The sequence below is a fragment of the Salvelinus alpinus genome, chromosome 1, assembly GCF_045679555.1.
Source record: "Salvelinus alpinus chromosome 1, SLU_Salpinus.1, whole genome shotgun sequence".
Lineage (NCBI taxonomy): Eukaryota > Metazoa > Chordata > Actinopteri > Salmoniformes > Salmonidae > Salvelinus > Salvelinus alpinus.
In genome coordinates, this window is record NC_092086.1 from 15,303,714 (window position 1) to 15,328,034 (window position 24,321).

A 24,321-nucleotide genomic window follows, 5' to 3' on the forward strand; every position below is an offset into this window, starting at 1 on the left:
AGAGAGAGAGAGAGATGAGGAGAGAGAAGAGAGAAAGATATAGGAGAGAGATGGAGAGGAGAGAAAGATATAGGAGAGAGATGGAGAGATAGAGAGATATGGAGAGAGAAAGCGAGGGAAAAGAGGTGTTGACATTTCAATATGTACTGAAATCAGTCATCACCCAACAAGCTGTTTCCTCTCCATAACAGTTCTCATCAAGGACTTCCACTTGACGGAGAGAACAATGAAGCACATTGTTCTGTAACAGAGTTAGCAGTTACCTGGAGGGGACGACTAAGTGTGGTGACCACTGCATAGGGAGCCTACCTGCTTGAGAAGCACATTGTTCTGTAACAGAGTTAGCAGTTACCTGGAGGGGACGACTAAGTGTGGTGACCACTGCGTAGGGAGCCTACCTGCTTGAGAAGCACATTGTTCTGTAACAGAGTTAGCAGTTACCTGGAGGGGACGACTAAGTGTGGTGACCACTACGTAGGGAGCCTACCTGCTTGAGAAACACATTGTTCTGTAACAGAGTTAGCAGTTACCTGGAGGGGACGACTAAGTGTGGTGACCACTACGTAGGGAGCCTACCTGCTTGAGAAACACATTGTTCTGTAACAGAGTTAGCAGTTACCTGGAGGGGACGACTAAGTGTGGTGACCACTACGTAGGGAGCCTACCTGCTTGAGAAACACATTGTTCTGTAACAGAGTTAGCAGTTACCTGGAGGGGACGACTAAGTGTGGTGACCACTGCGTAGGGAGCCTACCTGCTTGAGATGATGTTCTTCTGTAGTTCCTGTCTGTCGAAGGTGGCCAGGGCACACATCCCTCCATACAGCGCCACATTACTGGGGGACAGGAGCTGCGGAGGGCCCACAACAGGTTACAACTCCTCAATCCTAATACAGCTGAAAACACTCCATGTACACAGCAACATATCAGACCAGATACGGTGAGGTACCATACCATTATAATGGAGTGTTGGGGGGCGGGGTCAGGTGAGTTGGGGGAGGCGGGGTCAAGTGAGTTGGGGTCAGAGATAGGGGGTATATTGATATCTGACCTCTGGGAAGTCGCAGTGGTCAAATGAAGCCTGGAGGAAGCACTTGGCGGCTGGTTTGTACTTTCTAGAGGCCAGCTCTGCCAAACCTGTCGAGAGAAACATTTGAAACGCACAACTTAAAAATAGGTTTTATTACCTAAGACTTCAGTGGTCCTCCTAACAGTATAGTATAATGTCTTAGCTGCAGACTTCAGTGGTCCTCCTAACAGTATAGTATAATGTCTTAGCTGCAGACTTCAGTGGTCCTCCTAACAGTATAGTATAATGTCTTAGCTGCAGACTTCAGTGGTCCTCCTAACAGTATAGTATAATGTCTTAGCTGCAGACTTCAGTGGTCCTCCTAACAGTATAGTATAATGTCTTAGCTGCAGACTTCAGTGGTCCTCCTAACAGTATAGTATAATGTCTTAGCTGCAGACTACAGTGCTCCTCCTAACAGTATAGTATAATGTCTTAGCTGCAGACTTCAGTGGTCCTCCTAACAGTATAGTATAATGTCTTAGCTGCAGACTTCAGTGGTCCTCCTAACAGTATAGTATAATGTCTTAGCTGCAGACTTCAGTGGTCCTCCTAACAGTATAGTATAATGTCTTAGCTGCAGACTTCAGTGGTCCTCCTAACAGTATAGTATAATGTCTTAGCTGCAGACTTCAGTGGTCCTCCTAACAGTATAGTATAATGTCTTAGCTGCAGACTTCAGTGGTCCTCCTAACAGTATAATGTCTTAGCTGCAGACTACAGTGCTCCTCCTAACAGTATAGTATAATGTCTTAGCTGCAGACTTCAGTGGTCCTCCTAACAGTATAGTATAATGTCTTAGCTGCAGACTTCAGTGGTCCTCCTAACAGTATAGTATAATGTCTTAGCTGCAGACTTCAGTGGTCCTCCTAACAGTATAGTATAATGTCTTAGCTGCAGACTTCAGTGGTCCTCCTATACAGTATAGTATAACTGTCTTAGCTGCAGACTTCAGTGCTCCTCCTAACAGTATAGTATACTGTCTTAGCTGCAGACTTCAGTGGTCCTCCTAATAGTATAATGTCTTAGCTGCAGACTTCAGTGGTCCTCCTAACAGTATAGTATGATGTCTTAGCTGCAGACTTCAGTGGTCCTCCTAACAGTATAGTATAATGTCTTAGCTGCAGACTTCAGTGGTCCTCCTAACAGTATAGTATGATGTCTTAGCTGCAGACTTCAGTGCTCCTCCTAACAGTATAGTATAATGTCTTAGCTGCAGACTTCAGTGCTCCTCCTAACAGTATAGTATAATGTCTTAGCTGCAGACTTCAGTGGTCCTCCTAACAGTATAATGTCTTAGCTGCAGACTTCAGTGGTCCTCCTAACAGTATAGTATAATGTCTTAGCTGCAGACTTCAGTGGTCCTCCTAACAGTATAATGTCTTAGCTGCAGACTTCAGTGGTCCTCCTAACAGTATAGTATAATGTCTTAGCTGCAGACTTCAGTGCTCCTCCTAACAGTATAGTATAATGTCTTAGCTGCAGACTTCAGTGGTCCTCCTAACAGTATAGTATAATGTCTTAGCTGCAGACTTCAGTGGTCCTCCTAACAGTATAGTATGATGTCTTAGCTGCAGACTTCAGTGGTCCTCCTAACAGTATAGTATAATGTCTTAGCTGCAGACTTCAGTGCTCCTCCTAACAGTATAATGTCTTAGCTGCAGACTTCAGTGGTCCTCCTAACAGTATAGTATAATGTCTTAGCTGCAGACTTCAGTGGTCCTCCTAACAGTATAGTATAATGTCTTAGCTGCAGACTTCAGTGGTCCTCCTAACAGTATAGTATAATGTCTTAGCTGCAGACTTCAGTGGTCCTCCTAACAGTATAATGTCTTAGCTGCAGACTTCAGTGCTCCTCCTAACAGTATAGTATAATGTCTTAGCTGCAGACTTCAGTGGTCCTCCTAACAGTATAGTATAATGTCTTAGCTGCAGACTTCAGTGGTCCTCCTAACAGTATAGTATAATGTCTTAGCTGCAGACTTCAGTGGTCCTCCTAACAGTATAGTATAATGTCTTAGCTGCAGACTTCAGTGGTCCTCCTTAACAGTATAGTATACTGTCTTAGCTGCAGACTTCAGTGGTCCTCCTAACAGTATAGTATAATGTCTTAGCTGCAGACTTCAGTGGTCCTCCTAACAGTATAGTATAATGTCTTAGCTGCAGACTTCAGTGGTCCTCCTAACAGTATAGTATAATGTCTTAGCTGCAGACTTCAGTGGTCCTCCTAACAGTATAGTATAATGCTCTTAGCTGCAGACTTCAGTGGTCCTCCTAACAGTATAGTATAATGTCTTAGCTGCAGACTTCAGTGGTCCTCCTAACAGTATAGTATAATGTCTTAGCTGCAGACTTCAGTGGTCCTCCTAACAGTATAGTATAATGTCTTAGCTGCAGACTTCAGTGGTCCTCCTAACAGTATAGTATAATGTCTTAGCTGCAGACTTCAGTGGTCCTCCTAACAGTATAGTATAATGTCTTAGCTGCAGACTTCAGTGGTCCTCCTAACAGTATAGTATAATGTCTTAGCTGCAGACTTCAGTGGTCCTCCTAACAGTATAATGTCTTAGCTGCAGACTACAGTGCTCCTCCTAACAGTATAGTATAATGTCTTAGCTGCAGACTTCAGTGGTCCTCCTAACAGTATAGTATAATGTCTTAGCTGCAGACTTCAGTGGTCCTCCTAACAGTATAGTATAATGTCTTAGCTGCAGACTTCAGTGGTCCTCCTAACAGTATAGTATAATGTCTTAGCTGCAGACTTCAGTGGTCCTCCTAACAGTATAGTATAATGTCTTAGCTGCAGACTTCAGTGGTCCTCCTAACAGTATAGTATAATGTCTTAGCTGCAGACTTCAGTGGTCCTCCTAACAGTATAGTATAATGTCTTAGCTGCAGACTTCAGTGGTCCTCCTAACAGTATAGTATAATGTCTTAGCTGCAGACTTCAGTGGTCCTCCTAACAGTATAGTATCATGTCTTAGCTGCAGACTTCAGTGGTCCTCCTAACAGTATAGTATAATGTCTTAGCTGCAGACTTCAGTGGTCCTCCTAACAGTATAGTATAATGTCTTAGCTGCAGACTTCAGTGGTCCTCCTAACAGTATAATGTCTTAGCTGCAGACTACAGTGCTCCTCCTAACAGTATAGTATAATGTCTTAGCTGCAGACTTCAGTGCTCCTCCTAACAGTATAGTATAATGTCTTAGCTGCAGACTTCAGTGGTCCTCCTAACAGTATAGTATAATGTCTTAGCTGCAGACTTCAGTGGTCCTCCTAACAGTATAGTATAATGTCTTAGCTGCAGACTTCAGTGGTCCTCCTAACAGTATAGTATAATGTCTTAGCTGCAGACTTCAGTGGTCCTCCTTACAGTATAGTATACTGTCTTAGCTGCAGACTTCAGTGCTCCTCCTAACAGTATAGTATACTGTCTTAGCTGCAGACTTCAGTGGTCCTCCTAATAGTATAATGTCTTAGCTGCAGACTTCAGTGGTCCTCCTAACAGTATAGTATGATGTCTTAGCTGCAGACTTCAGTGGTCCTCCTAACAGTATAGTATAATGTCTTAGCTGCAGACTTCAGTGGTCCTCCTAACAGTATAGTATGATGTCTTAGCTGCAGACTTCAGTGCTCCTCCTAACAGTATAGTATAATGTCTTAGCTGCAGACTTCAGTGCTCCTCCTAACAGTATAGTATAATGTCTTAGCTGCAGACTTCAGTGGTCCTCCTAACAGTATAATGTCTTAGCTGCAGACTTCAGTGGTCCTCCTAACAGTATAGTATAATGTCTTAGCTGCAGACTTCAGTGGTCCTCCTAACAGTATAATGTCTTAGCTGCAGACTTCAGTGGTCCTCCTAACAGTATAGTATAATGTCTTAGCTGCAGACTTCAGTGCTCCTCCTAACAGTATAGTATAATGTCTTAGCTGCAGAATTCAGTGGTCCTCCTAACAGTATAGTATAATGTCTTAGCTGCAGACTTCAGTGGTCCTCCTAACAGTATAGTATGATGTCTTAGCTGCAGACTTCAGTGGTCCTCCTAACAGTATAGTATAATGTCTTAGCTGCAGACTTCAGTGCTCCTCCTAACAGTATAATGTCTTAGCTGCAGACTTCAGTGGTCCTCCTAACAGTATAGTATAATGTCTTAGCTGCAGACTTCAGTGGTCCTCCTAACAGTATAATGTCTTAGCTGCAGACTTCAGTGGTCCTCCTAACAGTATAGTATAATGTCTTAGCTGCAGACTTCAGTGGTCCTCCTAACAGTATAATGTCTTAGCTGCAGACTTCAGTGGTCCTCCTAACAGTATAGTATAATGTCTTAGCTGCAGACTTCAGTGCTCCTCCTAACAGTATAGTATAATGTCTTAGCTGCAGACTTCAGTGGTCCTCCTAACAGTATAGTATAATGTCTTAGCTGCAGACTTCAGTGGTCCTCCTAACAGTATAGTATGATGTCTTAGCTGCAGACTTCAGTGCTCCTCCTAACAGTATAGTATAATGTCTTAGCTGCAGACTTCAGTGGTCCTCCTAACAGTATAGTATGATGTCTTAGCTGCAGACTTCAGTGCTCCTCCTAACAGTATAGTATAATGTCTTAGCTGCAGACTTCAGTGGTCCTCCTAACAGTATAATGTCTTAGCTGCAGACTTCAGTGGTCCTCCTAACAGTATAGTATAATGTCTTAGCTGCAGACTTCAGTGGTCCTCCTAACAGTATAATGTCTTAGCTGCAGACTTCAGTGGTCCTCCTAACAGTATAGTATAATGTCTTAGCTGCAGACTTCAGTGGTCCTCCTAACAGTATAGTATAATGTCTTAGCTGCAGACTTCAGTGGTCCTCCTAACAGTATAGTATAATGTCTTAGCTGCAGACTTCAGTGGTCCTCCTAACAGTATAATGTCTTAGCTGCAGACTACAGTGCTCCTCCTAACAGTATAGTATAATGTCTTAGCTGCAGACTTCAGTGGTCCTCCTAACAGTATAGTATAATGTCTTAGCTGCAGACTTCAGTGGTCCTCCTAACAGTATAGTATAATGTCTTAGCTGCAGACTTCAGTGGTCCTCCTAACAGTATAGTATAATGTCTTAGCTGCAGACTTCAGTGGTCCTCCTAACAGTATAGTATAATGTCTTAGCTGCAGACTTCAGTGGTCCTCCTAACAGTATAGTATAATGTCTTAGCTGCAGACTTCAGTGGTCCTCCTAACAGTATAATGTCTTAGCTGCAGACTACAGTGCTCCTCCTAACAGTATAGTATAATGTCTTAGCTGCAGACTTCAGTGGTCCTCCTAACAGTATAGTATAATGTCTTAGCTGCAGACTTCAGTGGTCCTCCTAACAGTATAGTATAATGTCTTAGCTGCAGACTTCAGTGGTCCTCCTAACAGTATAGTATAATGTCTTAGCTGCAGACTTCAGTGGTCCTCCTAACAGTATAGTATAATGTCTTAGCTGCAGACTTCAGTGGTCCTCCTAACAGTATAGTATAATGTCTTAGCTGCAGACTTCAGTGGTCCTCCTAACAGTATAGTATAATGTCTTAGCTGCAGACTTCAGTGGTCCTCCTAACAGTATAGTATAATGTCTTAGCTGCAGACTTCAGTGGTCCTCCTAACAGTATAGTATAATGTCTTAGCTGCAGACTTCAGTGGTCCTCCTAACAGTATAGTATAATGTCTTAGCTGCAGACTTCAGTGGTCCTCCTAACAGTATAATGTCTTAGCTGCAGACTACAGTGCTCCTCCTAACAGTATAGTATAATGTCTTAGCTGCAGACTTCAGTGCTCCTCCTAACAGTATAGTATAATGTCTTAGCTGCAGACTTCAGTGGTCCTCCTAACAGTATAGTATAATGTCTTAGCTGCAGACTTCAGTGGTCCTCCTAACAGTATAGTATAATGTCTTAGCTGCAGACTTCAGTGGTCCTCCTAACAGTATAGTATAATGTCTTAGCTGCAGACTTCAGTGGTCCTCCTAACAGTATAGTATAATGTCTTAGCTGCAGACTTCAGTGGTCCTCCTAACAGTATAGTATACTGTCTTAGCTGCAGACTTCAGTGGTCCTCCTAATAGTATAATGTCTTAGCTGCAGACTTCAGTGGTCCTCCTAACAGTATAGTATAATGTCTTAGCTGCAGACTTCAGTGGTCCTCCTAACAGTATAGTATAATGTCTTAGCTGCAGACTTCAGTGGTCCTCCTAACAGTATAGTATAATGTCTTAGCTGCAGACTTCAGTGGTCCTCCTAACAGTATAGTATAATGTCTTAGCTGCAGACTTCAGTGGTCCTCCTAACAGTATAGTATAATGTCTTAGCTGCAGACTTCAGTGGTCCTCCTAACAGTATAGTATAATGTCTTAGCTGCAGACTTCAGTGGTCCTCCTAACAGTATAGTATAATGTCTTAGCTGCAGACTTCAGTGGTCCTCCTAACAGTATAGTATAATGTCTTAGCTGCAGACTTCAGTGGTCCTCCTAACAGTATAGTATGATGTCTTAGCTGCAGACTTCAGTGGTCCTCCTAACAGTAGAGTCAGCGCAGCTCAGTGCCCCCACGATGTCTTAGCTGCAGACTTCAGTGGTCCTCCTAACAGTATAGTATAATGTCTTAGCTGCAGACTTCAGTGGTCCTCCTAACAGTATAGTATAATGTCTTAGCTGCAGACTTCAGTGGTCCTCCTAACAGTATAGTATAATGTCTTAGCTGCAGACTTCAGTGGTCCTCCTAACAGTATAGTATGATGTCTTAGCTGCAGACTTCAGTGGTCCTCCTAACAGTATAGTATAATGTCTTAGCTGCAGACTTCAGTGGTCCTCCTAACAGTATAGTATAATGTCTTAGCTGCAGACTTCAGTGGTCCTCCTAACAGTATAGTATAATGTCTTAGCTGCAGACTTCAGTGGTCCTCCTAACAGTATAGTATAATGTCTTAGCTGCAGACTTCAGTGGTCCTCCTAACAGTATAGTATAATGTCTTAGCTGCAGACTTCAGTGGTCCTCCTAACAGTATAGTATAATGTCTTAGCTGCAGACTTCAGTGGTCCTCCTAACAGTATAGTATAATGTCTTAGCTGCAGACTTCAGTGGTCCTCCTAACAGTATAGTATAATGTCTTAGCTGCAGACTTCAGTGGTCCTCCTAACAGTATAGTATAATGTCTTAGCTGTAGACTTCAGTGGTCCTCCTAACAGTATAGTATAATGTCTTAGCTGCAGACTTCAGTGGTCCTCCTAACAGTATAATGTCTTAGCTGCAGACTACAGTGCTCCTCCTAACAGTATAGTATAATGTCTTAGCTGCAGACTTCAGTGGTCCTCCTAACAGTATAGTATAATGTCTTAGCTGCAGACTTCAGTGGTCCTCCTAACAGTATAGTATAATGTCTTAGCTGCAGACTTCAGTGGTCCTCCTAACAGTATAGTATAATGTCTTAGCTGCAGACTTCAGTGGTCCTCCTAACAGTATAGTATAATGTCTTAGCTGCAGACTTCAGTGGTCCTCCTAACAGTATAGTATAATGTCTTAGCTGCAGACTTCAGTGGTCCTCCTAACAGTATAGTATAATGTCTTAGCTGCAGACTTCAGTGGTCCTCCTAACAGTATAATGTCTTAGCTGCAGACTACAGTGCTCCTCCTAACAGTATAGTATAATGTCTTAGCTGCAGACTTCAGTGGTCTTCCTAACAGTATAGTATAATGTCTTAGCTGCAGACTTCAGTGGTCCTCCTAACAGTATAGTATAATGTCTTAGCTGCAGACTTCAGTGGTCCTCCTAACAGTATAGTATAATGTCTTAGCTGCAGACTTCAGTGGTCCTCCTAACAGTATAATGTCTTAGCTGCAGACTTCAGTGGTCCTCCTAACAGTATAGTATAATGTCTTAGCTGCAGACTTCAGTGGTCCTCCTAACAGTATAATGTCTTAGCTGCAGACTTCAGTGGTCCTCCTAACAGTATAGTATAATGTCTTAGCTGCAGACTTCAGTGGTCCTCCTAACAGTATAGTATAATGTCTTAGCTGCAGACTTCAGTGGTCCTCCTAACAGTATAGTATAATGTCTTACCCGCAGCACATTTTAGTTTGGTGAGGACAGATTGGTTCTGACTGTCTCTCTCTCCTCGTTGCTAGAAGAACAAGCAGAGGTAAGTCAGTGATTTTCTCTCAGTGTGAAGGCTATATTAGAGTCTACTATACACACACAACAATTTAAAAAGGAGAACATCTATTGAACAAATTCTCATACTGCTTGATTTGACAAGTGTCTCTCACTAGGAAGGTACGACGGAAAGGTTATATTTCAAGTCATGCAGTACTAACCTCAGCTATCTCTGGAGTGGATTCTGCCTTGCTGACGTAGCTAAGTACATGGGACCAGTTCTGGAGGTAAACGCTAACCTAGCGAGAGAGAAATACACAGAGAGAGAGAGAGACAGGAGAGAGACAGAGGAGAGAAATACACAGAGAGAGAGACAGGGGGAGACAGAGAGAGAGGAGAGAAATACACAGAGAGAGAGAGAGAGAGAGAGAGAGGGGGAAACAGAGACAGAGGAGAGAAATACACAGAGAGAGAGACAGGGGGAGACAGAGAGAGAGGAGAGAAATACACAGAGAGAGAGAGAGAGAGAGGGGGAAACAGAGACAGGAGAGAGACAGAGGAGAGAAATACACAGAGAGAGAGACAGGGGGAGACAGAGAGAAGTTTGAGAAACCTTCCAAGGATGTTAGGTCAGACAATCCACGTTTATAGACTTGACCAAGTGAAGACACAACTTGACGATAAAAGTTGACATGACATTCATAAACATTCATTTCGGAGGCACATGTTGATGAGGTCATAGTACCTTGATGACGTTCAGACACATGTTGATGACATGCTTGGCACTAGTGCAGTAGTCTCGGGCTCGGCTGTAACACTTGAGGGCGTTGCTGAGATCTCCACAGTCTAAATAGTGGTCCCCTAGGTCATCATGACCCCGCCTGAACAGACGGAGGGAGAGGGAGGGGAGAGGAGAGAGAGGGGGAGAGAGGAGAAAAGAGGGGAGGAGAGAGGGAGGAAGGGGGAGGAGAGAGGGAATCCAGAGAGAGAACTTGTTGAGTAGTAGACTGGTTCCATTTGGGTTTTGAGGCCCTTCCTCTCCCCTACCACATCACTGGCTGTGTCCACATTCTCCAACCTTATCCCAAAGTGTGCACTTGTCTTGCACGCTCCCTGTCATGGAGTTGAAAGCGCTGGATGTGTGTAAACCCAGCAGATGTCCTAGGTTCTAGCCATGCATGTTGTCTGAGTTCCATCTCCACTGCTTGTGACACACGTAACACAGCGAAAACAATGTCTACTTGAGTTTCCCCCGTAGCTAGTTACCTGATGCTCTCTTTGATGGAGTTTCCCCCGTAGCTAGTTACCTGATGCTCTCTTTGATGGAGTTTCCCCCGTAGCTAGTTACCTGATGCTCTCTTTGATGGAGTTTCCCCCGTAGCTAGTTACCTGATGCTCTCTTTGATGGAGTTTCCCCCGTAGCTAGTTACCTGATGCTCTCTTTGATGGAGTTTCCCCCGTAGCTAGTTACCTGATGCTCTCTTTGATGGAGTTTCCCTTGTAGTTCTTGAGGTCAGTGTCCAGCTTCTCCAGTTTGAGAAGGGCCTTTTTCCTGGTGCTCTCTGCCCAGGCTGTGTCCAGGAGAGGGGCCTCCACCGGCCCATCAGGCACCGCGTCAGGGACACCCTGCGCCTGTCTGGGAATAGACAGAGATGTTAGGGTCGTATGCACACATGCGGGATCTCACACACACACACACACACACACACACACACACTGAACCCACAGATACTTCTGTACCTTATATAGGCTCCACTTCACACTCTCACACTCTTTCTCCTCACCGCCTGGCGTCGGTGAGTCTGCGGTGGATCTCCTCGTACACGTCTACGTTGAAGGTCCTCTGGACGAAGGACAGGGCCATCTTCAGGGCCTCGGCACGGAGCTGGGGACAATGTTGTGCTATGAACTGCAGTCTCTCAATACGCATCAGACCGCTGTAGCTGGTTGCAAACTGCTCCAAGTCCTAGAAAGGGAGACCAGGAGAGATGAAAGACAGAGAGAGAGAGAGAGAGAGAGAGAGGGAGACAAAAGAGAGATTGAGAGAGAGACAACGAGAGGCAGCGAGACAGGGAGATTGAGAGAAAAACAGAGAGACAGAGCGAGAGACAGCGAGATTGAGAGAGAGCGAGTGAGAGAGAAAGAGACAAAACAGTGAAAAGATAACACATGATAGGAGTAGATCACCATGTGACAGACTGACTTCATTTAGTTCAGTGTTCAGCATAGAATATAGAAGAACTACAAAGCTAAGGAAGATACAGTCAGTAACGTACCAGTGCTAGGGCTAGCTTAGTGCTATAGTAACAAACCAGTGCTAGGGCTAGCTTAGTGCTATAGTAACATACCAGTGCTAGGGCTAGCTTAGTGCTATATTAACATACCAGTGCTAGGGCTAGCTTAGTGCTATAGTAACATACCAGTGCAAGGGCTAGCTTAGTGCTATAGTAACATACCAGTGCTAGGGCTAGCTTAGTGCTATAGTAACGTACCAGTGCTAGGGCTAGCTTAGTGCTATAGTAACATACCAGTGCTAGGGCTAGTGTTAGGATTTATGTTTATGCACTATAGCCGGGTAGCATATAGGTTGAAAATGAATGTTGTTTTGTTACGCACACACACGAGACAGAGGGGGGATGTGTGTGTAGGTGTGCAAGAACTGACCACCACAGGCCAGAAAAGCTGTGGACAGACTGGAGAGGGGAGGGGTGCATCACTCTGGGCCAACCAGGATGGTGAAGAGACAGTTCAGTACCATATTAGGAATTGTTTGAGTAAAGAATCATGGGGGACACAGGACGGAGCTGCTCTACCCAACAACCAGATGTGGACAAAGGAACGCGCCAAGGAGCTTGGACAAAGGGCCAGCAAAAGGGGGGCAAAGTATAAACCAGGCCCAGCCTCTACTGTGATAGGCCAACTGGACACGTTGAGAATAAAATTGTCATAGTATAAAAACTACTATGTGAGTACATCCCATAGTTCTCTGTTCATCCTGCGCGGTGAGACAGTGAACCCGTATATACGAAAATTGCATTTACCATTTATAAGTTTGAGTTTAATTAAAAATACTTAAAATATATTCGGGGACTCTGAATCACATTTTGTCCTGATGCCAGATATGAACAGACGCAAATCTCTTTCACTAGCTTAGTGCTATAGTAACATACCAGTGCTAGGGCTAGCTTAGTGCTATAGTAACATACCAGTGCTAGGGCTAGCTTAGTGCTATAGTAACATACCAGTGCTAGGGCTAGCTTAGTGCTATAGTAACATACCAGTGCTAGGGCTAGCTTAGTGCTATAGTAACGTACCAGTGCTAGGGCTAGCTTAGTGCTATAGTAACGTACCAGTGCTAGGGCTAGCTTAGGTCTATGGTAAAGTACCAGTGCTAACTTAGTGCTATAGTAACATACCAGTGCTAGGGCTAGCTTAGTGCTATAGTAACGTACCAGTGCTAGGGCTAGCTTAGTGCTATGGTAAAGTACCAGTGCTAACTTAGTGCTATAGTAACATACCAGTGCTAGGGCTAGCTTAGTGCTATAGTAACATACCAGTGCTAGGGCTAGCTTAGTGCTATAGTAACGTACCAGTGCTAGCTTAGTGCTATAGTAACGTACCAGTGCTAGCTTAGTGTTATAGTAACCTCCCAGTGCCAGGGCTAGCTTAGTGCAATAGTAACCTCCCAGTGCCAGGGCTAGCTTAGTGTTATAGTAACGTACCAGTGCTAGCTTAGTGCTATAGTAACCTCCCAGTGCCAGGGCTAGCTTAGTGGTATAGTAACGTCCCAGTGCTAGGGCTAGCTTAGTGCTATAGTAACGTACCAGTGCTAGGGCTAGCTTAGTGCTATAGTAACGTACCAGTGCTAGGGCTAGCTTAGTGCTATAGTAACGTACCAGTGCTAGGGCTAGCTTAGTGCTATAGTAACGTACCAGTGCTAGGGCTAGCTTAGTGCTATAGTAACGTACCAGTGCTAGGGCTAGCTTAGTGCTATAGTAACGTACCAGTGCTAGCTTAGTGCTATGGTAAAGTACCAGTGCTAACTTAGTGCTATAGTAACATACCAGTGCTAGGGCTAGCTTAGTGCTATAGTAACGTACCAGTGCTAGGGCTAGCTTAGTGCTATACATTTACATTTAAGTCATTTAGCAGACGCTCTTATCCAGAGCGACTTACAAATTGGTGCATTCACCTTATGATATCCAGTGGAACAACCACTTTACAATAGTGCATCTAACTCTTTTAGGGGGGGGGGGGGGGGGGTTAGAAGGATTACTTTATCCTATCCTAGGTATTCCTTAAAGAGGTGGAGTTTCAGGTGTAGTATAGTAACGTACCAGTGCTAGCTTAGTGTTATAGTAATGTCCCAGTGCTAGCTTAGTGCTATAGTAACGTCCCAGTGCTAGCTTAGTGCAATAGTAACCTCCCAGTGCTAGGGCTAGCTTAGTGCTATAGTAACGTACCAGTGCTAGGGCTAGCTTAGTGCTATAGTAACGTACCAGTGCTAGGGCTAGCTTAGTGCTATAGTAACATACCAGTGCTAGGGATAGCTTAGTGCTACAGTAACGTACCAGTGTGGGGTTTTCCACCACATAGTTGGTGTCTGGAGCATTCTGCTGGTCTTCCTGGGGGTCAGCATCGATCTGCATCGGCTCAACAGCCCCCTGGAAGAGAGAGAGGGATGGAAGGGAGGGGGAGAGAGAGGAGAGAGAAGATGAGATGGAGAGAGAGCGAGCGGGGGAGATGGAGAAAGCGAGGGAGATGGAGAGAGAGAGCGGGGAAGATGGAGAGAGAGAGCGGGGGAGATGGAGAGAGAGAGAGGGATGGAAGGGAGGGGGAGAGAGAGAAGGTGAGATGGAGAGGGAGCGAGTGGGAGAGAGAGAGACTTTTAGAGGTTAACCCCCTAAGGTCAATGTCCGCGCACCCGCTGAAATCGAATTAGCATTTTAAAAAAGCCCCATGGAAATCCATAAATTTAAACTAGAGCGATGTTTGTCAGACCATGAGACATCCCAATTGGTCTTCTCCTAAAATTGTCTGTAGCGTCCGAACAGCCTACAAATGATTGACCCTTCAATGGAAAGATGAGACTCTCACAAACATGACGGTGTTCTCCGTTTTGATCTATGACCCCGACAAGCTACTTGGGACTCATCTGAAGTCGGTACAGCCAATCTGCCAACTGTCTGTAGTGTCTGAACAGTTTGGCCTACACACTAATATGACCCTCTGTGTAAAGGTGAGACTCACAAACATGACGGTGTTTTTGTTCTAGGACGCCCACAGGCCTCACAAGACTTGTCTGAAGGTCCCCTGGTACGAAGTTAAAAACATTTATGGAAGTATATATGGAGACTGGATTAGTACCAAAAATATGGGGCTAAATACATGTTAAAAAATAAAAAATAAACGTTTTATTTTATCTTTATTTAACTAGGCAAGTCAGTTAAGAACGAATTCTTATTTTCAATGACGGCCTAGGAACAGTGGATTAACTGCCTTGTTCAGGGGTAGAACAACGGATTTTTACCTTGTCAGCTCGGGGATTCGATCTTACAACCTTCTGGTTACTAGTCCAACGCTCTAACCTACCTGATCTTTCTTATAGGTCAGACACTTCAGAACAAACTGCCGTTTGATTGTGTTTTTGGGGGACTATCCATTGTTCCATGTAGTGAATGATATTCTGTGTTTGTATGGGTCAAATTATTTATTTATTTAACCTTTATTTAACTAGGCAAGTCAGTCAAGAACAAATTCTTATTTACAATGACGGCCTAGGAACAGCCTTGTTCAGGGGCAGAACGACAGATTTTTACCTTTTACATTGTCAGCTCAAGGATTCAATCTAGCAACCTTTCGGTTACTGGCCCAATGCTCTAACCACTAGGCTACCTGCCGCCCCTCTAACCACTAGGCTACTTGCCGCCCTAATAGCAGTAAGGACAAAAATGATTTATCAAAAAAACATGTTATATATTTTTTTTATACTTCAAGGGGTCATAAAATTCTAAATCAAATAGCAAAATGATCCTTGGTGTGACCTCAAAACAACTCCATATATCAGAGCTTTGCTCTGTCTGCTCTGGTGGTCCTACCTCTGGGAGCAGGGAGCATGCTGAGAGGCTGGAGCTGAGGACATAGTCCCCTGCAGTGAACGGTGACAGCAGATTGGGTCTGCTGCTGCTATGGGAGGTACAGGGCAGCTCTGAGGCTGAGGTCTGGGCCAAGCTAGCCCTACTCTTCTCCCTGTCTCTGGCCATGTCCCTGTCTCTTTCGCTGTCCTGAGCCTGAGCTTGTTCTGCCCCTGCGGCAACCTCCAGCTCTGACACTGAGCTGTCCTGGAGGAGGGAGGGGAGGCGGGAGAGGGGGGAGATGCAGGGAAGGAAGGGAGGGGGAGATGGAGGGGAGGGCAGAAGAGTGATTTCTGTCCTTGATGACTTAAAGCACTTCGCAAGATAAGTCAAGTCAGTTAGCTAGCCAGACCTCTGACCACATTAGCTGGATGTTATTTGGAACTGTGTATTAAACTACATGACCAAAAGTATGTGGACACCTGCTCATCAAACATCTTATTCCATAATCATGGAGTTGGTCCCCCCTTTGCTGCTACAACAGCCTCCACTCTTCTTGGAAGGCTTTCCACTAGATGTTGGAACATTGCTGCGGGGACTTGCTTCCATTCAGCCACAAGAGCATTAGTGATGTTTGGCAATTAGGCCTGGTTTGCAGTCGGCAGTCGGTAATTCGATGGGCTTGAGGTCAGGGCTCTGTGTAGGCTAGTCAAGTTCTTCCACACCGATCAACAAACCATTTCTGTGTGGACCTCGCTTGGTGCACGGGGGCATTGTCATGCTGAAACAGGAAAGGGCCTTCCCCAAACTGTTGTCACAAAATCATCTATGCTGTAGCGTTAAGATTTCCCTTTCCCTAGCCCAAACCATGAAAAACAGCTCCAGACCATTATTCTTTCTCTACCAAACTTTACAGTTGGCACTATGTATTGGGGCAGGTAACATTCTCCTTGCATCCACCAAACCCACTTGGACTGCCAGAAGGTGAAGCGTGATTCATCACTCCAGAGAACACGTTTCCACTGCTCCAGATTCCAATGGCGGGGAGCTTTATACCACTCAACCTGACGCTTGGCATTGTGATCTTGGTGTGCGACTGCTCGGCCATGGAAACCCATTTCATTTTTTCATTTAACCTTTATTTAAATAGGCAAATCAGTTATGAACAAATTCTTATATACAATGACAGCCTACCCCAGCAAAACCCGAACGATGCTGGGCCAATTGTGCGCCGCCCTATGGGACTCGGCCGGTTGTGATACAGCCTGGAATCGAACCAGGATCTGTAGTGACACCTCTAGCACTGAGATGCAGTGCCTTAGACCGCTGCGCCACTCGAGAGCCCATGAAGCTCCCGACGAACAGTTCTTGTGCTGACGTTGCTTCCAGAGGCAGTTTGGAACTCGGTAGTGGTTCAGTGGTCCCATTCTGTGAGCTTGTGTGGCCTACCACTTCGCGGCTGAGCCGTTGTTGCTCCTAGACATTTTCACTTCACAATATCAGCACTTAGGGCAGCTCTAGCAGGGTAGAAATTTTACAAACTGACTTGTTGGAATAGTGGCATCTTATGACGGTGCCACGTTGAAAGTCACTAAGCTCTTCAGTACGGGCCATTCTACTGCCAATGTTTGTCTATGGAGATTGCATGGATTTTATTTAATAGAGATTGCATGGCTGTGTGCTCGATTTTATACACCTGTCAGCAAGGGGTGTGGCTGAAATAGCAGAATCCACTAATTTGAAGGGGTGTCCACATACTTTTGGTGATGTAGTGTATATTTGGTGCTGTGCAAACAAGGTGGGTCACACGTGAATAGGTGGAAGAAGCAAGGTCTGAGACATTTAAGAAACATGGAAGTCCTGCTTCTTGCATAAAAGGGATGTCAATTAATGCGTTGTCTCTAAATAAACTGAACTGCAAGGGTTGGTGAAAGGTTTCAGGGTGATAGTAACTTCTGCCAGTCCGGTGGATGTTGTTTAGCTAGTTGATTATAACAGACAATTTAAGAATGGTTTCCATGGCCATCTTCTCTAGCTAACTACATTTTTATTTAGCTAGCTAAATAGCTTGCATTTTAGGTGGCTACGCTAACGTTTGACACAGACGTAGCTATGCTAGTAAGGAATTACTAACTGCAGTCAGGTTTCTTTTTAAATGAGCAAATTACAGTTACGACTCAACACGAGCCTTCAAACTGTCTGTTTACATTTTCTATAACAAAATTAGCTACACCTGTTTTTTTTATCCGCCGACTAGTTAGCTATATCTATCAAACAAATTGAAGATTTATAATCTATAATAAACCTAGTTCAATCCGCCCTAACGCTAAACGTATTAGCTAATAAGGACTAATTTGATGTCGAGACCCTAGCATAGCTTCTTAGCTAACATTAGCTAGCAAGATTAGCTTCTTAGCTAACGCTAGTTGAAGACACTTTGTTAGAGGACCAAGTAGATCAACTCAATCTCAACAAAACATATAGTCATTTAAATGTGTTCCCGGTTATATAAACTGTCAAAAACAAGTTTTGAAAACACAAGTTTACCTGAAAGTTAAAGACCTGTATGGGCAGAGGCATCTCCTTCTCTGCCGAAACAAACACAATAATTGCATCCGGGGTATGGGAGTGCAACTTGTATCTAAATCCCTGTGGAGCAAAAGTTACTGCCTAAAATCAAAATATGGCTAGCTGGAACAAACCCAATTTTGGCGCTGTTATGAAACATTTTAATAACCACGGTCATACATTATCATACATGGTTATAACGCCTAGTATATTGGACTAGTATATAAAGCCTAGTATATAAAGTATAGCGCATTTGGAAAGTATTCAGACCCCTACACTTTTTCCACATTTTGTTACGTGACAGCCTTATTCCCTCAAAACCAAGAATTCCTGATTAGTCAGGGAAAATCCCATGCCTGGTTGACTGTGAGCATCAGAAATGTCACCCTAATCCCTATATACAGTGCATTCATTTACATTTACATTTAAGTCATTTAGCAGACGCTCTTATCCAGAGCGACTTACAAATTGGTGCATTCACCTTATGACATCCAGTGGAACAGCCACTTTACAATAGTGCATCTAAATCTTTTAAGGGGGGGGGGGGGGGTCAGAAGGATTACTTTATCCTATCCTAGGTATTCCTTAAAGAGGTGGGGTTTCAGGTGTCTCCGGAAGGTGGTGATTGACTCCGCTGTCCTGGCGTCGGGAGGGAGTTTGTTCCACCATTGGGGGGCCATTCAGAAACTATTCAAACCCCTTGACTTTTTCCATATTTTGTTATGTTATTCAGTTGATTGGACATGATTTGGAAAGGCACACACCTGTCTATATAAGGTCCCACAGTTGACAGTAAATGTCAGAGCAAAAACCAAGCTATGAGTTCGAAGGAATTGTTTCGAGGCACAGATCTGGGGAAGGGTACCAAAACATTTCTTTAGCATTGAAGGTCCCCAAGAACACAGTGGCCTCCATCATTCTTAAATTGAAGAAGTTTGGAACCACCAAGATTCTTCCTAGAACTGGCTGCCGGGCCAAACTGAGCAACCAGGGGAGAAGGGCCTTGATCAGGGAGGTGACCAAGAACCCGATGGTCACTCTGACAGAGCTCCAGAGTTCCTCTGTGGAGATGGGAGAACTTTCTAGAAGGACAACCATCTCTGCAACACTCCACCAATCAGGCCATTATGGTAGAGTGGCCAGACAGAAGCCACTCCTCATTAAAAGGCTCATGACAGTCTGCTTGGAGTTTGTCATAAAGCACCTAAAGGACTCAGACCTTGAGAAACAAGATTCTCTGGTCTGATGAAACTGAATGCCAAGTGTCACGTCTGGCGGAAACCTGCCACCATCCCTACGGTGAAGCATGGTGGTGGCAGCACCATGCTGTGGGGATGTTTTCAGCGGCAGGGACTGGGAGACTAGTCAGATTCGAGGCAAAGATGAACGGCCCAAAGTACAGAGAGATCCTTGACGAAAACCTGCTCCAGAGCGCTCAGAACCTCAGACTGGGGCGAAGGTTCACCTTCCAACAGGACAACGACCCTAAGAACACAGGGTCGTGGCCCGGACTTGAACCCAATCGAATATCACTGGAGTGACCTGAAAATAGGTCTCTGACAGAGCTTGACAGGATCTGCAGAGAAGAACGGGAGAAACTCCCCAAATGCAGGTGTGCCAAACTTGTATTGTCATACCCAAGAAGACTCGAGGCTGGAATCGATGCCAAAGGTGCTTGAACAAAGCACTGCGTAAAGGGTCTCCATACTTATGTAAATGTAATATTTCCGTTTTTTTATTTGTATACATTTGCAAAAATATCTGAAAACCTGTTTTTGCTTTGTCATTATGGGGCACCTGTGTGTCAGTGTGACTGGGGATAGTTAGTCAACTGGAGGCACACACAGCGTATGGATCTGTGCAAACTGCTACAGAAAGTGTATAGATTTTACCCTACGGATAGTAAGGGTTTTCAAGAGCTTTATAAGTACTATACTGAACAAAAATATATAGACTCAACATGCAACAATTTAACTGATTTTACTGAGTTACAGTTCATATGAGGAAATCAGTCAATTTAAATGAATTCATTAGGCCCTAATCTATGGATTTCACATGACTGGGAATACAGATATGCATCTGTTGATCACAGATACCTCTAATGGGCCTCAGGATCTCGTCACTGTATTTTTCTGCATTCAAATTGCCATCGATAAAATGCAATTGTGTTCGTTGTCCGTAGCTTATGCCTGTCCATACCATAACCCCACCGCCACCATGGGGCACTCTGTTCACATCGTTGACATCAGAAAACCGCTCGCTCACACAACGCCATACACGTGGTCTGCGGTTGTGAGGCCTGATGGACCTACTGCCAAATTCTCTAAAACATCATTGAAGGCGGTAAAGAAATGAACATGAAGTTCTCTGGCAACAACCCTGCTGGACATTCGTGCGGTCAGCATGCAAACTGCACGCTCCCTCAACTTGAGACATCTGCACATTTTAGAGTGTATTGTCCCCAGCACAAGCTGCACCTTTCTAATGATCATGCTGTTTAATCAGCTTTTTGATATGCCACACCTGGTCCGGTGGATGGATTACCTTGGCAAAGGAGAAATGTTCACTAACAGGGATGTAAACAAATTTGTGCACAAAAATTGAGAGAAAAAAGCTTTTTGTGCGTATGGAACATTTCTGGGATTGTTTATTTCCGCTCATGAAACATGGAACCAACACTATACATGTTGAGTTTATATTTTTGTTCAGTGTGTATATATAAAGGTTAGCACTCATTAGTGTTCACTAATACGATCACTTTTTTAAATCACATGTTCAGTGAAGAACTTTCTTTTGGCAACATTAAAACGGGTGTATTCATTCCACCAATTCTGCTGCACAAAGGAACGTTTTGTAACTGTTTGGAGTTTCTATTGGACAAATCCAGGTAAGTCTATCCCCGTTTCGTTTCCTTCTGCTTCCGTTTAAGAAATGTTTTGCAACAGAATCAGTGTAATGAATACACCCCTGGTCATCAAAAACAGACAGTTCCTTTTTTCTGTTAAATGTTACATTTGTTGTTTTTTCCCGAGTTCTTCCTTAATCAAAGTTCAGTAGAATATCACTGATGCAACAGAAGCATGGAGCTGGTAAAAACAAAACAGAAATACTACTGCTAAAATAAATAACACTTGCAAAGAAACATCTCTCTCACCCTCTCTCTCTACCCCCCCCCCTCTCTCTCTCCCTCTATCCCCTCCTCTTTCTCTCTCCCTCTACCCCCTCTCTTTCTCTCTCTCTACCCCTTCTCGTTCTCTCTCTCCCTCCCTCTACCCCCCTCTCTTTCTCTCTCTCCCTCTACCCTCTCTCCCTCTACCCCCCCCTTTCTCTCTCTCCCTCCCTCTACCACCCTCTTTCTCTCCCTCCCTCTCTCCCTCCCTCTACCCCCCCGCCTCTTTCCCCCCTCTCTTCTTATTCTCTTACTATCTCATTTTCCTCTCGGACATAACCAGAGATGACTTCTGATGACAGCGGGCTTCAGAGCATCATCTCTCATATGATTAGAGCAAACTGTCAAAAGATGGGAGACTGAAAACCCAAGGTAATTGGGTCTGCAGACAGACATCGTCCTCTGACACCGGTGCACAGTGCTCTGACACATCTCCGTCAAGCTCTGACACCTCAGCCTGCCATTTCCTTTTCACTTTGGTGTTTTTGTCGGGCTCTCTCTTTTCTCTCGTCCTCTGCAGTTCCTCCCGCTTCCTCTTTCTCTCCTGCTTCTCCTTCTCTCCAGCCTCCTGTTGATGAAGGAGTTTGTTGTACTCGTCCGGCAGGAGGAGTCGACGCTTCACTTTCTGCCGGTTAGATGTTTGGAAGACTGGGGGCACCAGGACATTTGCCAGGTCTGGAGAGACGAGCCCTGCAGCCACCAAAGGGTTTGTGGGTGGGGCACGCTGTCCGCAAGTCGAACAGCAGCCACCTGGGACAAGAAATGTAGTCGCTGCTGGGGTTGCGGGGGTCTCTGCTGCTTTGGGGTCAGGGGTCCCTGCAGTGGCCTCTGAGGTTGCTGCTTTGGGGTCGGGGGTGGTCGGCACCAGCTTCACCAGCTGGCAGGAGTCAAAGGCCTCTCTGTTGAGTGGGAAAATCCCTGCCTTCTTGAACCCAGCCATAATGTTTTTCTTAGTGACCGCCTGGGGGTAGGCCTCTCGCAGCATGGCGGAGAAGTGCTTCTTGCCGATGACCAGATCGCCCCGCACCAGGCCTAGACGTGCAGCATTCCTGCTGAACACAGTCTTCAGTGGGCCAAAGACGCTGATTTCCAATGGCTGCAACACGTGGGTATTCGCCGGCAGACAGACCACCTCCACCTGATTTTCCCGGCAAAACTTGACCACCTCCCTGGACAGATGAGTTTTATGGTGGCCCACTACGAGCACCAGGGGCCTCTCCTTTGGGGCGTGATTCACGAAGAAGAGCAGCCACTTCAGGAAAAGTTCTGCGTCCATGTAGCCTTTAGGGGACACACCATACAGGGCCTTCGGTGGACCCTCGAGGGCATAGGCCGTACTGGGGAGGCACTTGTGGAAGATTATAAAGGGCGGGATACTCTCACCAGCTGCACTCACACAGCAACGCACAGTAATATGTTCCCTAGTGGTGTGCTGTTGATAGACGTGTTTCCTGCCTTTTTGACCGAGAACTTTCTCCCTGGACTTGAGCTTGTCCGAAAACCCTGTCTCGTCGCAGTTGAAGATGAGGTGCGGCTTGTGTTCTAAGCCGTGGCTGACGAAGATGGGCTCGTAGACATCGAAGAAGCCCTTGATGGCGGCAGGAGTAGCTCCCTGTACCCTGGCCCGGTGGAGCGGGTCGGGCCTGGCCCGGTGGAGCGGGTCGGGCATCCTGGCGCTCAGCTCAGGGTGGCGAGCCCTGAATCTAGACCACCAGTTGTCACTCAGTCCCCGTTCCAGATTGACGACGGTGCTACGGCCACTGTCCTTGATAATGGCCACAGCCAGAGCCTTCACCACAGTCCTGCTGATAGGGAACGCATGGTCGGCCATCCAGAGAACATAAGATATTAGGGAGTGCTCTTCCTCGGTGGTTATTGCCAGGTTGGGGTGAGGGGCAAAGGCATATTTGTTCTTTTTGTGATCTTGGAGAGTGGTGTGAGGAATCCCTGACTCACGGGAAGCTTCTCTAAGGCTCATTCCAGCTTTTACTTTCTCTACAGCTGTCTCTAGTGCCTCCCTGGAGTACTGTCTCCTTTTTGTTGTCCCTTTCTTCCCATGTCCTCTTTCACTTCTACTTCCATTTAGTGACATTATTTCCTTTCAAAATAACATTTGTTTTGTTCAACGTTATTTATTATACAACGGGAATATTACCTTCGCCTAAACATTACCTTCGGTTAAACATAGATCATCTAACCTTCTCCCGATTATACAAACGGTGCGCCGCAAAAATAGTTTGAAAAAGTTGCCCAAGTCACTTCCGGGTCACGAAATTGTAACATTTCAAAATAATAGTCCCCGATGTCATAGTGAAAAGTGTTAAAAAATATATATATTTATGATTTATGAAAAACGTCTATTAATTAACAATGATTCATGTTTGTTTTCTATTTAAGTGATATTTTGGTTTTAAAAAATGTCCATGGTTAAATAATTACTGTATACAGTGAGCTGATACAAAACATAGTGTGTGTCCATAAAGCTGTAGGTCAGTCTACTCACTTGAGTCCACAGTATCCAAAAACCAGTGTTTGAACATAAAGCTGTAGGTCAGTCTACTCACGTGAGACCACAGTATCCAAAAACCAGTGTTTGAACATAAAGCTGTAGGTCAGTCTACTCACGTGAGACCACAGTATCCAAAAACCAGTGTTTGAACATAAAGCTGTAGGTCAGTCTACTCACGTGAGACCACAGTATCCAAAAACCAGTGTTTGAACATAAAGTTGTGTCATAGGAAGCACTTCTAGTGTAACCAAATAGCATAGAGAGGCATCACTGGGTCATATGTAAAAGAAAATATGTACATTAGATATTATTTGGTAAATGTTTAATATCGCACATGTATTTTTACTACCATTATTTACCAGCAGGGGGAGATGACTGTTATCTAAAATATATCTAGGATGCTACAATGCGCTACAGTACTGTTGAGTGGAAACCAGCACCAATACTGCAACACCAGATGATTACATGAACACATCATCATCATCATCATCATCATCATCATCACAAGCACAACAAAGAAAAACAGAGCTACAGTTTTTGATACTTTCAAATATGTTTATTTATTAATACCTTTTTTTAAATCACTTTATATCCATGTTTAAATGAAGATGTTTATTTTGGCAAACATTATAGCAGGTATTAAAAACAGACCGTTCCTTTTGTTGTGTTTAAATACTTGATCTTTGTTGTTTAGAGTTGTTCCTTAATCAAAGTTCAGACAATCACAGAAGCATGATGGGGGATAATTAATTAACATACACTCTCTCTCTCTCTCTCACACACACACACACACACACACACACACACACACACACACACACACACACAC

The 24,321-nt window shown here is 44.6% G+C and overlaps 1 protein-coding gene across 2 annotated transcripts in view; it reads right to left on the reverse strand.

Annotated features, from left to right (window-relative positions):
* Positions 1-17,899, reverse strand: part of gps1 (G protein pathway suppressor 1) — a 24,479-nt gene extending 6,580 nt beyond the window's left edge. The window contains exons 1-9 of one of the 2 annotated variants that reach the window (XM_071392290.1): positions 15,271-15,456; positions 13,744-13,836; positions 10,957-11,138; positions 10,644-10,808; positions 9,918-10,053; positions 9,394-9,471; positions 9,140-9,200; positions 1,051-1,136; positions 755-849 (exon numbers count right to left, since the gene is read on the reverse strand). In XM_071392290.1, the coding sequence (XP_071248391.1) occupies positions 755-849; positions 1,051-1,136; positions 9,140-9,200; positions 9,394-9,471; positions 9,918-10,053; positions 10,644-10,808; positions 10,957-11,138; positions 13,744-13,836; positions 15,271-15,435 (1,061 nt within the window). In that variant the 5' untranslated portion in view covers positions 15,436-15,456. Of the gene's footprint in view, positions 1-754; positions 850-1,050; positions 1,137-9,139; positions 9,201-9,393; positions 9,472-9,917; positions 10,054-10,643; positions 10,809-10,956; positions 11,139-13,743; positions 13,837-15,270; positions 15,457-17,793 lie in introns of those variants that run through there. The other variant, XM_071392300.1, reaches the window with a different exon arrangement.
* Between the last annotated feature and the right edge of the window lie 6,422 nt (positions 17,900-24,321).